The 18,852-nt window shown below is 47.2% G+C and overlaps 1 protein-coding gene across 1 annotated transcript in view; it reads right to left on the reverse strand.

The window, feature by feature from the left end:
• The window catches only part of LOC138665342 (gastrula zinc finger protein XlCGF53.1-like), a 72,504-nt gene that overhangs the window by 24,398 nt on the left and 29,254 nt on the right, over positions 1-18,852 (reverse strand). Inside the window, exons 3-4 of the mRNA XM_069752734.1 lie at positions 17,775-17,939; positions 11,256-11,387 (exon numbers count right to left, since the gene is read on the reverse strand). Of these exons, the coding sequence (XP_069608835.1) occupies positions 11,256-11,387; positions 17,775-17,939 (297 nt within the window). The remainder of the gene's footprint in view (positions 1-11,255; positions 11,388-17,774; positions 17,940-18,852) is intronic.

An 18,852-nucleotide genomic window follows, 5' to 3' on the forward strand; every position in this document is an offset into this window, starting at 1 on the left:
ACCCCTGTCAGTAGAATAATATCACTCCAATATTCTCAAAGATTGGAGTGATACTCTCATAAATCCTCAACATTCTCATAAATGGTTGCACATCCAATTGATAGAGTGTTTCAAGTGGGGTACCACAAGGCTCTGTCCTGGCCCAAGTGTTGTTCAACAGTTTTATAAATGATCAAGATAAGGGAACTGAAGGTAAACTAATTACATTTGCAGATGATGCAAAGCTAGGAGGGATCGCTAAAGGTACCGTCACATTTAGCGACGCTGCAGCGATCCAGACAACGGTCCCGATCGCTGCAGCGTCGCTGTTTGGTCGCTGGAGAGCTGTCACACAGACAGCTCTCCAGCGACCAATGATGCCGGTCCCCTGGTAACCAGGGTAAACATCGGGTTACTAAGCGCAGGGCCGCGCTTAGTAACCCGATGTTTACCCTGGTTACCAGCGTAAACGTAAAAAAAAAAAAACACTACATACTTACCTTCCGGTGTCTGTCCCCCGGTGCTGTGCTTCTCTGCACTGACTGTGAGCGCCAGCCGGAAAGCACAGCAGTGACGTCACCGCTGTGCTCTGCTTTCCGGCTGGCCGGCGTTCACAGTGCAGAGAAGCACAGCGCCGGAGGACAGACAGCGGAAGGTAAGTATGTAGTGTTTTTTTTTTTTTACGTTTACGCTGGTAACCAGGGTAAACATCGGGTTACTAAGCGCGGCCCAGGACACTGCAACGTCACGGATCGCTAGCGATATCGCTGAGTGTGAAGGTATCTTAACACTAGACAGAGAAAGGATTCAGAAGGATTTTGATAAGCTTGAACAATGGGCGACTAATAGAATGGTATTTAACAGGAAGAAATGCAAGATTCTACATCTGGGCAAGCAAAACAAAAATTACATCTGCAGAATGGGAGGAATAGAACTAAGCAACAGCACGTGTGAAAAAGACTTGGGTATACTAATAGATCACAGACAGCACATGAGTTTACAGTGTGATGCAGCAGCAAAAAACGCAAATACAGTTCTGGAATATGTATTAAGAGAAGCACAGAGTCTAGATCACGTGAAGTAATCATTCCCGTCTATTCCTCCTTGGTTATACCTCATCTGGAATACTGTGTTCAGCTCTGGGCCCCACATTTTAAAAAATACATTGAAAAACTAGAGCAAGTTCAGAGAAGAGCTACCAGGATGGTGAGCTGTTGTGAATTCTGTGGTCAAGCTCCCTCCTGTGGTCATGAGTGGTACTTCGGCTGGTTCTGTCTATGAGCTTCCTCTGGTGGATGTGAGTGGGGCTGCGGCTTCTGAGTTTCCTTCCTCAGGTGACGAGGTTAAGTCGTTAGGTGCTGCTCTATTTAACTCCACCTAGTTCTTTGTTCCTGGCCTCCAGTCAATGTTCCAGTATTGGTCTAGCTCTCTCCTGGATCGTTCTTGTGGCCTGTCTGCCCTGCATAAACTAAGTTTTGCTTGTGTTACTTTTGTTTGCTATATTTTCTGTCCAGCTTGCTATATTGGTTTTTCTTGCTTGCTGGAAGCTCTGAGACGCAGAGGGAGCACCTCCGTACCATTAGTCGGTGCGGAGGGTCTTTTTGCCCCCTCTGCGTGGTTGTTTGTAGGTTTTTGTGCTGACCACAAAGCTATGTTTCCTATCCTCGGTCTATTCAGTAAGTCGGGCCTCACTTTGCTAAAATCTATTTAATCTCTGTGTTTGTATTTTCATCTTACTCACAGTCATTATATGTGGGGGGCTGCCTTTTCCTTTGGGGAATTTCTCTGAGGCAAGGTAGGCTTATTTTTCTATCTTCAGGGCTAGCTAGTTTCTCAGGCTGTGCCCGAGGCGCCAAGTTTTTGTTAGGAGCGCTCCACGGCTACCTCTAGTGTGGTTTGATAGGATTAGGGATTGCGGTCAGCAGAGTTTCCACGTCTCAGAGCTCGTCCTATATTAGTAACTATCAGGTCACTTTGTGTGCTCTTAACCACTAGGTCCATTGTGGTTCTGAATCACCTGTTCATAACAGTGAGCGGACTGCAAAGTATGTCCTACGAGGAAAGGATAAAGCATCTGCGAATGTTCAGCTTTTAAAACAGAAGGCTAAGAGGGGACTTAATAGCGGTCTACAAATATCTGAAGGGATGTGATAAGAACAGGGGTGGGCAATTAATTTTCCCGAGGGGCCACATGAGAGAACCTGACTGTTGTGGAGGGCCGAACTGATAGGCTGAAATTATTTAGGCTCCATAATAATATCAATATATTAATTTTAATTATATTAATAATTATATTAATATTAATTATATCACTTAATATTAAGTAGAATTAAGTAGAATTAAGTATGCTGATATCCATCTATATACCGTTTGAACCCAAATCCAGCCCCTTTAATATATCATATGATGCCCACACAGCCTCACCAGGGCCAGCATCTGAGGCCCACACAGCCTCCCTAGGGCCAGCATCTGAGGCCCACACAGCCTCCCCAGGGCCAGCATCTGAGGCCCACACAGCCTCCCCATGTCCAGCATATGAGGCCCATACAGCCTTCCCCTGTCCAGCATGAGGCCCACAGAGCCTCTCCATGGCCACCATGTGAGCCCCACACACCCTCCACATGTACAGCATACGAGCACCATACAGGCTCCCAATGTCCAGCATATGAGCCCCACATAGCCTCCCCATGTCCAGCATACGAGCCCCATACAGCTTCCCCATGTCCAGCATATGAGCCCCACAAAGCCTCCCCATGTCCAGCATATGAGACCCACAAGGCCTCCCCATGTCCAGCATATGAGACCCACAAGGCCTCCCCATGGCCACCATATAAGCCCCACACTGCCTCCCCATGGCCACTATATGAGCCCCAAACAGCCTCCCCATGTCCAACATATGAAGCCCACACGGCCTCCTCATGTCCACTATATGAGCCCCACACAGCCTTCCCATGGCCACCCTATGAGCCCCTCACAGCCTCTTCTTGGCCACCATGAGACTCACACAGCCTCCCCATGTCCAGCATACGAGACCCATACAGCTTCCCCATGGCCACCATATAAGCTACACACAGCCTCTCCATGGCCACCATATAAGCCCACACAGCCTCCCCATGGCCACCATATAAGCCCCACACAGCCTCCACATGTCCAGCACATGAGCCCCACACAGCCTCCCCATGTCCAGCATATGAGCCCCACACATCCTCCACATGTACAGCGTATGAGCCCCATACAGCCTCCCCATGTCCAGCATATGAGCCCCACAAAGCCTTCCCATGGCCAGCATCTGAGCCCCACACTGCGTCCCCATGGCCACCAGGTGAGCCCCACACTGCCTCCCCAAGGCCACCAGGTTAGCCCCACACCGCCTCCCCATGGCCACCAGGTGAGCCCCACACTGCCTCCCCATGACCACCAGGTGAGCCCCACACTGCCTCCCCAAGGCCACCAGGTTAGCCCCACACCGCCTCCCCATGGCCACCAGGTGAACCCCACACTGCCTCCCCATGGCCACCAGGTGAGCCCCACACTGCCTCCCCATGACCACCAGGTGAGCCCCACACAGCCTCCCCATGGCCACCATATGAGGCTAACACAGCCTCCCTATATCCAGCATATGAGGACCACACAGCCTCCCCATGTCCAGCATATGAGGCCCATACAGCTTCCCCATGGCCATCATATAAGCCCACACAGCCTCCCCATGGCCACCATATGAGCCCCACACAGCCTCCACACATCCAGCATATGAGCCCCACACAGCCTCCCCATGTCCAGCATATGAGCTCCACACATCCTCCACATGTCCAGCATACGAGCCCCATACAGCCTCCCCATGTCCAGCATATGAGCCCCACAAAGCCTTCCCATGGCCAGCATCTGAGGCTCACACAAACTTCCCATGGCCACCAGGTGAGCCCCACACTGCCCCCCCATGGCCACCAGGTGAACCCCACACTGCCTCCCCATGACCACCAGGTGAGCCCCACACAGCTTCTCCATGGTCTCCATATCAGCCCCACACAGCCTCCCTATGGCCACCATATGAGCACCACACAGCCTCCCCATGGTCACCATATGAGCCCCACACAGCCTCCCCATGTCCAGCATGAGCCCCACACAGCCTCCCCATGTCCAGCATATGAGCCCCATACATCCTCCACATGTCCAGCATATGAGCTCCATACAGCCTCCCCATGTCCAGCACATGAGCCCCACAAAGCCTCCCCATGGCCAGTATCTGAGGTCCACACAGCCTTCCCATGGCCACCACATGAGCCCCGCACAGCTTCCCCATGGCCACCATATGAGCCCCACAAAGCCTCCCCATGACCAGCATCTGAGGCCCAAACAGCCTCCTCATGTTCATGTTAAGATCCACATTGCCTACCCATGTCCATGTTAAGACCCCATATCCTCCTGTAAGACTCATGCTGGTGTGGTAGTTGGAGGCAGATATATCTCGCCCAGGTGTTTGTCCTATGTGAATTAGGCCACTCAGTATCTTCAGGGTGCTAATGGGTTAATGATTGCAGGAATAAAAGATGACCAGCTGGGTGTTTCCAGTGTCTGCCTGGGGCACACAGATTGCCTGCCTGTGTGAGACAAACGTGAGTGAAGAGCTCTGCTCAAGAATTGTGTGATGTTAGCTGGGTGGGAGAAGCCCCCCCAGTTGTTGAGATAGCAACGTATTTGTTTAGTTAGTGCCGGACAGGCTAGGATTTATTTTTATGTTTTGTTTTTTGTGTTGCTTTCACGTTAATAAATCTGACCTGAGGTCAGCCTGCTCAGAAACCTGCTGTACGCCTCAGATTCAATGCACAAACCACGTGTCCTTTGACCCCAGCAAAGGCGATCCCAGAGTGTTTTGTCACATTGTGGTGGAGAACGCGGGCATACCGTGGCACAGGCGACAGCATGGAAGACGTGGTGAAAGCCTTAGTACAGTCCACTGCCGTACAGCAGCAGGCCACTGCCGCACAGCACGAAGCTAATCGCTTGATGGCCGCACAGCTGAAGGAGTTACTGGACATGACGGTTGCAGACCGCCAACTTCTCCAACAGGTGGCGCAGCGCCTGGTGAGCATGCCTGACGCTGACCCGGAAGCAGAGTCCAGAAGGATCCATGTGAGTCGATACTGGCAAAAGCTGACTGCAGAAGATGACGTCGAGGCATACCTGACAACGTTTGAGCGGACGGCATTGAGAGAGAAGTGGCCGAAGGCACGATGGGCCGATTTGATTGCCCCGTTTCTCTCCGGCGAGGCCCAAAAAGCTTACCATGATTTGGACCCGGAGGTCGCTCAGGACTTTGAGAAGCTGAAAGCTGAGATCCTGGCCCGGCTGGGTGTGACGACGGCTGTCCGTGCACAGAGGGTACATCAGTGGACATACCAGCAAGATAAACCGGCGCGGTCTCAGATGTTCGATCTGATCTACTTGACAAAGAAATGGCTGCAACCCGAGGTACTGACAATACCCGAAATAATCCAGCGGGTTGTCCTGGACAAGTACCTGAGAGTACTACCCCCAGCGCTGAAAAGGTGGGTAAGCCAAGGAAATCCCACGACAGCGGATCAACTTGTGGAGTTGGTCGAGCGTTATTCCGTGGCAGAAGGACTTCCCGACGACACCGCCAACCCCCGGTCTGTGCCTCCTCCTCGTGGAACCGGTAAGACTGTTCCAGGGACCATGGGTGAAGGAAAATCGCTTAAAACTGTGGGGGAGGAGTCCGGGACTGCTCGCACTCCGAGACCAAGAGTATTGGACGGTGGTCTCAGTAGGGGACCTGTTAGGTGTTTCCGCTGCCATGAGAAGGGTCATGTTTCTGCGAACTGTCCTGTTACCGCTGAACCCATGCAGTGCGACGTTATAGACTCTAGAAAACGCATGTCTTTGGTTACACAGCTAGTGAGTGTGAATGCGGGTCAAAATGATACAGTGAAACACCTGTGTGAATTATCTGTTGATGGGAAAAATGTTGTGGCATTACTAGACTCTGGAAGTGTGGTGACTCTGGTGAAAGCTAGTCTGGTGGCACTTCCGTCTGGTCCGTCTGACAAGTTTTCTGTGACGTGTGTGCATGGTGACACCCGCTCGTACTTAACAGCGGTAATATGGATTTCTACTCCCTATGGGTCAGTGCAGCACAAAGTGGGACTCGTCCCCGCATTGTTACAGGAAGTAATCCTGGGCAGGGATTTTCCCTATTTCTGGCAGTTGTGGGAGAATCAGTTGCTCCTTCACGGTAGCTGTACCCGTGAATCTTCTCCCATGCCATCTGGAGGTCCCGAGTCCCTAGAGGAGACCCCACAGGAAGATGTTGCTGGGGAGGTTGGTGAATCTAACCTTCAGTACCCCTTCTCCGTCATGGCGGGGGAAACAGAGGAAACTGAGGAACCTCAGCGAGAGGCGGAGGCAGACAGCCATCCGGCACCCTGCCTGCCAGATTTGGGAGTCCAGGTGGATGACTTCCACAGCGAGCAAATGAAAGATCCTACCCTAACTCCGGCTAGGAAAAATGTAAAAATGATAGATGGGGTACCCGTAGAACCTGACACTAGGCTAGCGTACCCGTATATGGTTCTTGAAAATGATTTGCTCTACCAGGTAGAAAAAAAAGGGGAAGACACAGTGCAACGGTTAGTGGTACCCAAACCTTATCGGCGGAAGGTACTGGATTTGGCCCACGGACATATAATGGGGGGGCATCTGGGGGTACAGAAAACCACAGAAAGGATATTGCATTGTTTTGTGTGGCCTGGAATACATTGTGATGTGCGTAACTATTGTGAGTCCTGTCCAGAGTGCCAAATCGCGGCCCCTAAATCTCAGTTCCGTAGCCCTTTGGTACCCCTTCCTATCATCGGGGTCCCTTTTGAGAGAATTGGGATGGATTTGGTTGGGCCCCTTCCCCGATCCGCACGTGGGCACCAACATATCCTAGTCATCATGGACTATGCCACTCGTTACCCGGAAGCCGTCCCTTTGCGTAACACAGCTACCAAGACGATCACCAAGGGATTGGTACAAGTGTTTAGTCGGGTGGGAATTCCAAAACAGATACTCACCGACCAGGGGACTCCCTTTATGTCGAGGGTAATGAAGGAGCTCTGCAGGCTCTTACAAATAGACCCGTTGCGTACGTCTGTCTATCACCCTCAAACAGATGGCCTGGTTGAGCGCTTCAACAAAACCTTAAAACAGATGCTCCGGAAGGCGATAGACAAAGATGGGAAGAACTGGGATTACTTGTTACCCTATTTGCTGTTTGCCATTAGGGAAGTTCCCCAGTCTTCCACAGGGTTTTCGCCTTTCGAACTGTTGTACGCCCGTCGTCCCCGGGGACTGCTGGACGTCGCAAAAGAAACCTGGGAAGGTCAAGTCACTCCCTTTAAAACGGTGATCGACCATGTAACACAAATGCAGGATCGTATTGCCGCTGTCATGCCCATTGTTAGGGACCATATGTTACAGGCCCAGGGAGCCCAGAGGCAAAGTTATGATAGAGGCGCTAAGGTCCGTACATTTGCACCCGGCGATAGGGTGTTGGTCCTAATCCCTACGGTGGATAGTATATTCCTGGCGAAATGGCAGGGCCCATTTGAGGTCCGAGAAAGAGTTGGTGAAGTGAACTATAAAGTGTACCAGCCGGGTAAGAGAAAACCGGAACAGATTTATCATGTGAATCTGATAAAATCCTGGAAAGACCGCTCTGCCCTAACGGCGGATCTGCCCCGTCCGGTTTGTTCACCTACTGTACCAGAGGTGCAGGTTGCTGAGACTCTCTCAGAACGACAAAAATCTGAGGTTAAGCAATTTTTGTTACAGAACCGACAGTTTTTCTCCGAAAAACCTGGCCGGACTAAGTTGGTGAAACATGAGATTGTCACAGAGCCTGGCGTCACTGTTCATGTGAAGCCCTACCGGATTCCGGAAGCCCGCCGTGAAGCCGTCTCCCGGGAAGTGATGGCAATGTTGGACTTAGGAGTCATTGAGGAGTCACACAGCGCCTGGTCCAGTCCAATTGTGTTGATACCTAAACCGGATGGCTCCATCCGGTTTTGTAATGACTTTAGGAAACTGAATGCAGTTTCTAAATTTGATGCGTACCCTATGCCCCGGGTCGATGAGTTGATCGACCGGCTTGGTAAAGCCCGATACATTACGACCCTGGATTTAACAAAGGGGTACTGGCAGATTCCTCTGGCCGAGGCGGCCAGAGAGAAGACGGCATTTGCTACACCGGAAGGTCTGTTCCAGTATGTCTATATGCCGTTTGGACTTCACGGAGCTCCCGCAACGTTCCAGAGATTGATGGATCGAGTCTTGAGGCCTCACAGACAGTACGCTTCTGCCTACCTGGATGACATCGTAATTTACAGCATGGACTGGGAAACTCATCTCCAGAAGGTACAAGCGGTGATTGATGACCTGCGAGATGCAGGTTTAACGGCAAACCCCAAGAAATGCCACATCGGGCTTGAAGAAGCCAGATACTTGGGCTACGTGATTGGCCGAGGAGTGGTTAAACCCCAGATCGACAAAATACAGGCAATTCAGGGCTGGCCACAACCAGTGAACAAGAAACAAGTGCAGGCTTTCCTGGGGATTGCCGGCTATTATCGCCGGTTCATACCCAATTTTGCAGCCATGGCTACTCCCTTGACGGATCTTACCAAGGGGAAGGGTTCCGTCATGGTAAAATGGACCTCAGCTGCTGAAGAGGCCTTCCACAGCCTGAAACGGGCTTTGTGCTCTCAGCCCGTACTAGTGACTCCTGATTTCAGCAGCGAGTTTGTGGTACAAACTGATGCCTCTGATACTGGTGTCGGAGCTGTACTTTCCCAGGTGAGGGACGGAGTCGAACACCCGGTCCTCTATCTCAGTCGGAAACTGAATGTACATGAGCAGAGGTATGCGGTGGTTGAAAAAGAGTGCCTAGCCATTAAATGGGCTCTCGACTCCCTCAAGTATTACCTGGCTGGTAGGAAGTTTAGGCTGGTCACAGACCATGCCCCTCTCAAGTGGATGCACCTCCACAAGGACCGTAATAGTCGGGTAACCCGGTGGTTCCTTGCCCTGCAGGCTTACTCTTTTACGGTGGAGCACCGACCTGGGGTGCAGATGGGGAACGCCGATGCCCTATCCCGAGTGCACTGTTTCAAAAGTGTTCTTGCTCGACCGGAGTGGTCTGAGCAAGGGGGGGGATATGTAAGACTCATGCTGGTGTGGTAGTTGGAGGCAGATATATCTCGCCCAGGTGTTTGTCCTATGTGAATTAGGCCACTCAGTATCTTCAGGGTGCTAATGGGTTAATGATTGCAGGAATAAAAGATGACCAGCTGGGTGTTTCCAGTGTCTGCCTGGGGCACACAGATTGCCTGCCTGTGTGAGACAAACGTGAGTGAAGAGCTCTGCTCAAGAATTGTGTGATGTTAGCTGGGTGGGAGAAGCCCCCCCAGTTGTTGAGATAGCAACGTATTTGTTTAGTTAGTGCCGGACAGGCTAGGATTTATTTTTATGTTTTGTTTTTTGTGTTGCTTTCACGTTAATAAATCTGACCTGAGGTCAGCCTGCTCAGAAACCTGCTGTACGCCTCAGATTCAATGCACAAACCACGTGTCCTTTGACCCCAGCAAAGGCAATCCCAGAGTGTTTTGTCACACTCCCCATGTCTACGATAAGACCCATATAGCCTCCCCATGTCCATGATAAGACTCCATAGCCTCTCCATGTTCATTATAAGACCCCATAGCCTCCACATGACCATTATAAGACCCATATAGCTTTCCCATGTCCATGATAAGACCCCCATAGCCTCCCCATGTCTATGATAAGACTCATATAGCTTCCGTATGTCCATGATAAGACCCCATAGCTTCCCCATGTCCATAAGACCCATAACCTCCCCATGTGCAGTCTAACATCCCATACACAAATAAATTAAAAAAAAACACATACTCCTCTTTCTCCCGTTCCCACAGTGCTCTGCTATGCATCTGTCTCCAGTGCGCTGATCGCCGCAGTACACATCTGACACGATGACATAACATCATCGCGCCAGCTGTTTCACACGCTGATTGGTGGAGGAAGAATCTGGAAGACCCTCCTCCACCAATGCAGTCAGCGTGGATGGAGAGTGACTGCAGGCGTGCATGGTGCCGCCCATGGGCCACTGTTTTCAGCCCCTTGGTTGCCTTGGTCTGCTCTATGGAACTTTCACTTATTTCACTTTAATTGCAGGTATAATACATTGCAATGCACTAGTAAGACACCAAGTCACCATGGCAACGATTAGGCCCTGCAATGACGTCGCGGGGTGCTGATCTGAAGGCAGAGGGAGCTCCCATCCCTGTCTCACTCCTACTGTTGAGATCGCTCTCGATTTTAGCATTTAGGGGGTTAAACAGCCAAGGGTGGTGTTGGCACCGTCTATGGTTGTTAGTGCAGGAGCTCAGCCACTAGCCGCGCCGTGCTCCTGGTGTGATCAGTTGGGAAGTGCTGAAATATCAGCACCTCCTGCACGATCATGCTGTGATCAGTCACTCAGATTAACTGACCAAGACCAATCACAGCACCCTGAATGAAGGGACTGACGGCATGGGTCCCCGCACCTCTTTCCATGCCGCTCAGCTGTGAGTGATGTAAAAACGAATGTTTAGCAATGACAGCAGAATGACCCCATTATAGTAAACAAGGCACTTCTGCTCATATTTGCATCTGTTATGTAACACATCCATATTACATAAATTCTCTTTCTGCAGATAAGTAAAACTCATAATGCAGGTGTGAACCTAGCCTAAGTTCCTTGGCCTGATTCTGTCCAAGAAAAAAATTGAACACATGCACTGCTTCATTGAAAAACATGGCGATGAGTGCTATCTGTCAAAACAACAGATTCCAGTCCTCTGACCTTTGCTGTCGTGTGCCTTTGGCTTAAAAATACTGAGGTAAAAAAATAAGTAAGTGCTCAACGTGTGCATGTGGCCCAATAGTGATAAGTCAGGAGGTCTCCTTTTAAATTAGACTGTTAGCAAAACTCACCCAAATTATTCTCAGTTGCACGTGATGCTAAAGAAAGTGGCACCTGATTAAGGTTATCAAAATTCATGTTGGAAAGCAACAATCATATTCACAGTAAACAAAATCAGCTTTTCATAACAGAATGCCATCCCTACCGTTAAACATGATGGAGGATCACAGATGTTTTGGGGTTGCTTTGAAGACCAACAATTTTGGCCAGGTCTTTAGAATGTCCCAGCAGCGCTCACCTCTCCTGTCAGTAGCTCTATGATCTTGTTGGTGAGTTTTATGATCTTCTCCATGTTGCTTTTCTCATGAATCGGTGAGTGAGGTGGGGATTCTGTGACGAGGTTCTGGGACTTCTTCACAAGGGCAAAATCCTACATAAAAAAGACTATATTTATATATTATATGTATACTCTCTCTCTATATTAATATATATATATACTAGCTGAAGAGCCCGGCGTTGCCTGGGCATAGTAAATATCTGTGGTTAGTTATAGCACCTCACTTCTCTTATTTTCCCATCACGGCTCTCATTTAGCACCTCACTTCTCTCATTTTCCCATTACACCTCTCATTTCCCCCTCACACCTCTCATTTTTCCCCTCACTCCTCTTATTTTCCCCCTCAATCCTCTCACTCCCCCGTCACTCCTCCCCTAACCCTTGTCATTTCGACCTCACATCTGTCATTTTCTGATCACTCCACTATTTTCCCTCATTCCTCTCATTTTGCACTCACACCTTTTCATTTTCACCTCACACCTCTCATTTTCACCTCACACCTCTCATTTTCCCCTTAGTATATACAGGTTTGTCATCTCCCTTATATATAGTATACACCTGTATGCCATCTCCTGTATACAGTATATACCTGTATGTCATCTTCCCTGTATATAGTATATACCTGTAGGTCATCTTCCCTGTAAATAGTATATACCTGCTGTATGTCATCTCCTCCTGTATATTGTATATACCTGTATGTCATCTCTTCTGTATATAGTATATACCTGTATGTTATCTCCTCCTATAGTATATACCTGTATGTCATCTCCTGTATATAGTATGTACCTGCTTATTGTCATCTCCTCCTGTATATACCTGTGTCATCTCTTTTATATAGTATATACCTGTATGTCATCTCCTCCTGTATATAGTATATAACTGTATGTCATCTCCTCCTGTATATAGTATATACCTGTAAGTCATTTCCTCCTGTATAGTATATACCTGTGTGTCATCTCCTCCTGTATATAGTATATACCTGGTCATCTCCTCCTGTATCTAGTATATAATTGTCTAAGGGTCACTTCCGTCTTTCTGTCTGTCCTTCTGTCTGTCTGTCACGGATATTCATTGGTCGCGGCCTCTGTCTGTCATGGAAATCCAAGTCGCTGATTGGTCATGGCAAAACGCCCATGACCATTGCCACGACCAATCAGCGACGGGCACAGTCCACCGTCAAAATGGCCACTCCTTCCTCCCCGCAGTCAGTGCCAGCTCCATACTTCCCTCCAGTCAGCCCTCACACAGGGTTAATGCCAGCGTTACCGGAGCGCGGAGTAACGCACTCCATTAACGCAGCTATTAACCCTGTGTGATCTGTGTGACCAACTTTTTACTATTGATGCTGTGTATGCAGCATCAATAGTAAAAATATCTAATGTTACAAATAATAATAATAATTTAAAAAAAAAACGTTATTCTCACCCTCCGACGTGCGCGCTGTCCTCGGCGGTGCAAGTGGCAGGTTCCGGTGCCAAGGATGCTATGCGAGAAGGACCTGCCATGACGTCACGGTCATGTGACCGCGACGTCATCACAGGTCCTGCGCTCATACCAACCCTGGGACCGGAAGCTGCCGCGTGCTCCGCACACAGGCGCCAGCACTACAAGGGGCCCTCGGAAGGTGAGTATATGTTTATTTTTTATTTTAAGTCTTTTTTAACCTGTTACATACGTGGCTGGGCAATATACTACGTGGCTGGGCAATATACTACGTGGCTGGGCAATATACTATGTGACTGGCCAATATACTATGTGACTGGGCAGTATACTACGTGTCTGTGCTGTATACTACGTGGCTCTCTGCTGTATACTACGTGGCTGGGCAATATACTACGTGGCTGGGCAATATACTACGTGACTGGGCAATATATTACGTGACTGGGCAATATACTACGTGACTGGGCAATATACTACGTGACTGGGCAAAATACTACATAGCTGGGCAATATACGTCACTGGGCAATATACTACGTAGCTGGGCAATATAGTACGTGACTGGGCAATATACTACATGGCTGGGCAATAAACCATGTGGTTGGGCAATATACTACGTGGCTGGGCAATATACTACGTGGTCATGCATATTCTAGAATACCCGATGCGTTAGAAACGGGCCACCATCTAGTATAGTATATACCTGTGTGTCATCTGCTCCTGTATATAGTATATACCTGTGAATCATCTCCCTTGTATATAGTATGTGTTATGACCTGGTGGTTAGGACAATAATGGACCTGGTGGTTAAGAGCACACGGAATGACCTGATAGTTACTAATAATACAGAACAAGCTCTGAGACGTGGGAACTCTGCTGACCGCAATCCCTAATCCTATCACACACACTAGAAATAGCCGTGGATTGCTCCTAACGCTCCCTATGCAACTCGTCACAGCCTAAGGAACTAGCTAGCCCTAAAGATAGAAAAAATAAGCCTACCTTGCCTCAGAGAAATTCCCCAAAGGAAAAGGCAGCCCCCCACATCTAATGACTGTGAGTAAAGATGAAAATTACAAACACAGAGTTGAAATAGATTTAGCAAAGTGAGGCCCGACTTACTGAACAGACAGAGGATAGGAAAGGTAACTTTGCGGTCAGCACAAAAACTACAAAAAGACCACGCAGAGGGCGCAAAAAGACCCTCCGCACCGACTCACGGTGCGGAGGCGCTCCATCTGCGTCCCAGAGCTTCCAGCAAGCAAGACAAAAATCAAAATAGCAAGCTGGACAGAAAAATAGCAAACCAGAGAAAAACAAGCAGGAACTTAGCTTCTGCTGGGAAGACAGGTCACAAGAACGATCCAGGAGCGAACTAGACCAATACTGGAACATTGACAGGTGGCATGGAGCAATGATCTAAGTGGAGTTAAATAGAGCAGCCAGCTAACGAATTAACCTCGTCACCTGTGGAAGGAAACTTAGAAGCCACAGCCCCACTCACAACCACCAGAGGAAGCCCATGGACAGAACCAGCCGAAGTACCATTCATGACCACAAGAGGGAGCTTGACAACAGAATTCACAACAAGTATGTACCTGTATGTCATCTCCTCCTGTATATAGTATATATGTGTGTGTGTGTGTGTGTGTGTGTGTGTCATCTCCTCCTGTATTAGACCTCGTTCACATGTTATTTGGTCAGTATTTTTACCTCAGTATTTGTAAGCTAAATTGGCCTGATAAATCCCCAGTCAACAGGAAGCCCTCCCCCTGGCAGTATATATTAGCTCACACATACACATAATAGACAGGTCATGTGACTGACAGCTGCCGTATTTCCTATATGGTACATTTGTTGCTCTTGTAGTTTGTCTGCTTATTAATCAGATTTTTATTTTTGAAGGATAATACCAGACTTGTGTGTGTTTTAGGGCGAGTTTCATGTGTCAAGTTGTGTGTGTTGAGTTGCGTGTGGCGACATGCATGTAGCGACTTTTGTGAGATGAGTTTTGTGGCGACATGCGTGTAGCAACTTTTTGTGTGTCGAGTTGCATGTGACAGGTTGGTGTAGCAAGTTGTGTGCAGCAAGTTTTGCGCATGGCAAGTTTTGCGCATGGCGAGTTTTATGTGTGGTGCGTTTTGAGTAGGTGCAAGTTTTGTGTGAGGCAACTTTTGCATGTGTTGCAACTTTTGTGCATGTGGCAATTTTTCCCCATGTGCAAGTTTTGCAGGTGGCGAGTTTTCCATGAGGTGAGTTTTGCACGTGTGGCGAGTTTTGCGTGACCCTAGTTTTGCATGTGGCGAATTTTGTGCATGGCGAGTTTTGAGTGGTGACTTTTGTGTTTCGACTTTTATGTGGCGAGGTTGGTGTATGTGTGGTGAAATGTGTGCTGAGGGTGGTATATGTGTTCAAGCACGTGGTAGTGTGTGGCGCATTTTGCGTGTGTGTTCATATCCCCATGTGTGGTGAGTATTCCATGTCGGGCCCCACCTTAGCAACTGTACGGTATATACTCTTTGGCGCCATCGCTCTCACTCTTTAAGTCCCCCTTGTTCACATCTGGCAGCTGTCAATTTGCCTCCAACACTTTTTTCTTTCACTTTTTCCCCATTATGTAGATAGGGGCAAAATTGTTTGGTGAATTGGAACGCGCGGGGTTAAAATTTCGCCTCACAGGCTGCTCTCGGGGTCCTGACATGTGACTGTGCAAAATTTTGTGGCTGTAGCTGCGACGGTGCAGATGCCAATCCCGGACAAACACACATACATACACACACACACACACACACACACATTCAGCTTTATATATTAGATTTATACAGCTCTGGCAAAAACTAAGAGACCACTGTAAAATGTTCAGTTTGTCTGATTTTTCTCTTTATAGGTATATTTTTGAGCAAAATGTAAATTGTTTATTTAGTCTATAAACTTCTGCCAACATGTCTCCGAATTTCCAAGCAATAAATTTTGTATTTTTTTTTCTGAAAAGAAGAAATGGTCAAAGAAAACCCAAAAAAACCCAGTGCTTTCAGACCTCAAATAATGCAAAGAAAACAAGTTCACAATCATTTAGAAACAATAATACTAATGTTTTAACTCAGGAAGAGTTCAGAAATCAATATTTTGTGGAATAACCATGATTTTTAATCACAGCTTTCATGCGTCTTGGCATGCTTTCCACCAGTCTTTCACACTACTTCTGGTGCAAAAATGTAAGCAGTTCTTTGTTTGATGGCTTGTGACTATCCATCATCCTCTTCATTACATTCCAGATGTTTTCAATGGGGTTCAGGTCTGGAGATTGTTCTGCCATGACAGGGTTTTGATGTGGTGGTCTCTTAATTTTTGCCAGAGCTGTGTATATATACACACACATAAACATTATACCAATGGTTTCCCTATCTTTATAGGTACAGATACAAAGTGCTACGAAATGCATGGAGGGTGTGCAAGCAGATGATACAAGGGACCAGATTCTGAGGAAAATTTTGGTAGGGTAAAACGGGAACAGTTTGTTCAGTGAAATGAGACGATAAACCTGTCTAAAGAAATGTGTTTTTAGGGCCCACTTAAAACTGTGGGTGTTGGGAATGACTTTAATTGTCCAGGGTAGTGCATTCCAGACAATTTTCCTGGCTCAGCACACGAGAAGTCTTGGAGACAGGAGTGGGAGGTTCAGATTATTGACGATTTTAGGTCATTAGCGGAACGGAGGGCACGGGTAGGGTAGTAGACTGAGACGAGGGAGAAGATGTAGGGCGGTGCAGAACTGTGGAGCGTTTTGTTGGTGACAGTGATAAGTTTGTATTGAACTTTGTAACGGATGAGCAACCAGTGCAGAGACTGACTCAGGGTAGAGATGTCAGTGTGGAGATTGGACAGTAATAAAATCCTGGCTGCTGCATTCAGGACGGATTGGAGAGGGGAGAGTTTAGTAAGAGTGAGACCGATTAGTAGAGAGTTGAAGTAGTCCAGATTAGAATGGTTAAGAACAGTGAGAGTTTTTGCAGAGTCAAAGGTAAGAAAAGGTCGAATTTAGTGATGCTTTTGAGGTGCAGGTGACATGAGAGAGAGTGATCCGATGTAGGGAGTGAAGGAAATATCCAAGTCAAGTATAACCTCAAGACAGCTGGTTTACTGCTTGGGAGTTAGTAGAACCACATACGGAAATGAAAATGTTGAGTTTAGGAAGGTCAGGGAAGAAACACAAGGAGTTCAGTTTTTGACAGATTCAATTTTAGATAGAGAACTTGAATTTAGTGACAATAGACAAAGAATTAATATTATGTTGTAGTAATGTAGGTGTAATGTCAGGAGACAAAGTGTTTAATTTGGCGTCATCAGCGTAGAGATGATGCCGAAAATAAAATCTATTGATGGTTTATCCAATAGGGGCAGTGAATAGAGAGAAGTGGAGGAGATGTAGGACTGAAACCTGAGGAACCTCGATAATGTGGGAGAGAGGAGAGGAAGAGGAGCCAGCAATAGATACTGTGAAGGAGCGATCAGAAAGGTTGGTAGGAGAACCAACAGAGAGCAGTATCCTTCAGAACGATAGAGCGGAGCATAGTGAGGAGGAGCTGGTCATCCAGTGTTGAATACTGCGGAGACAGGGAGTAGTGGCCATTAGATTTAACTGTTAGTAGATCATTAGAGTAAGGGCAGTTTCAGTAGAGTGCTTTTTCACATAGCTCCTTAAGGACAGAGTTACGATGTGATCACAATGAACCCACAGTGCTTACATGGAGTCTGAGGTAGTCTGAGACACACCTCCTGTCTCATTATTGGTTCAGTCTGCTATTCTCCCCCTCCCCCTACAGCTCTGCCTTTTCAGATTGGCTAATGTGTAGCCTATCACAGGCTCACAAATAAGCAAGTGCCTAGAGAGTTACTTGCTTATTGCATAAGGACAGTTTAATTACAAAGCCATAAATAACCCTTTCATTTCTTGCAGCCATTGTGAGCAGTACATTCTGGGCTTTGGGCCAGAAAAGATTTTGCACCCCTAGGTAGTTAGGATCAATTCCCAGAATCCCTCACCTCTCCAGTCAGTAGGTAGATGATCTCTAGTGTGAGATTAATAACTATTCCAGTTAACTCTCGTCCACTTTTTACTGATGTGGGGTTGTCCTTACAGAATAGTTTTGTTTCCTGTGAGTACCGTGAGGAGTCTTCATTTGCTCTTCTTTTCGTAAATTCTTTAGGCTGAATGACAGAAATTTAAAACATAAATAACACCCTTTAAAATAGTAGTTTTTGGCACTCAAAATTGAAAAGAAGAAAATAAGTAATAGTATCGTCCCTGCATAATATAAACAGTCTGTTGACCTGGAGTTTTATATGTTTTATGAACACTTCTGCTATGATTCATAAATATAACAAATAAGGACATTTTCATATATACAGCTAATGAAGACATGAGGCTGAGAGCAAATACACAGAGAATCAGTTTACATAAAAAGACTGCACAACCCCTTTCACATAGTCAGGTTTATGTCAAGTAAAAAAATAATCATATCAAGAAGAATCATTTCAGAATTTTTTCTACTTTTAAACCCCTTCACGCCATGGCCCTTTTCAGTTTTTGTTTTTTCCTGCCTTCTTCCAAGAGCCATAACTTTTTTTTTTCAGGCAATATGGCCATATGAGGGCTTGTTTTTTGCGGGACGAGTTGTTTTTTTTAAAATTATTTACCATGTTCACTATTTGGTAAAACTGACATGGCAATATGATCCCCGAGGTCAGTACGAGTACACATATATCAAACATATACAGGTTGTTGTTTTTTTTTCATTTTAGTAGTGAGAAAAATTCCAAATTGTGCATGAAAAAAAGTATTTGCAATTGTCACCATTTTCCGAGACCTGTAGCTTTGTAATTTTTTTTGGATCTGGGGTTGGTTGCTGGCTTTACTTTTGCATCCTGATCTGCACGTCTGCAGCCACACAGTGTGACTGCAGACTTACCGATTTGGACTGGACAACCTCTTTAAGACCTTGCTACTACTTGTGTATAAATCAGACGAGTGCAATCCGAGAAAATATGTTATTTAGTGAGACAGTGGAGATTTGCGGATTTTTTCTCAGCATGCTGCAATTTCACTCCGAAATCGGATGGG

Source organism: Ranitomeya imitator, chromosome 2, assembly GCF_032444005.1.
Source record: "Ranitomeya imitator isolate aRanImi1 chromosome 2, aRanImi1.pri, whole genome shotgun sequence".
In the NCBI taxonomy this organism is placed as follows: Eukaryota; Metazoa; Chordata; class Amphibia; order Anura; family Dendrobatidae; genus Ranitomeya; species Ranitomeya imitator.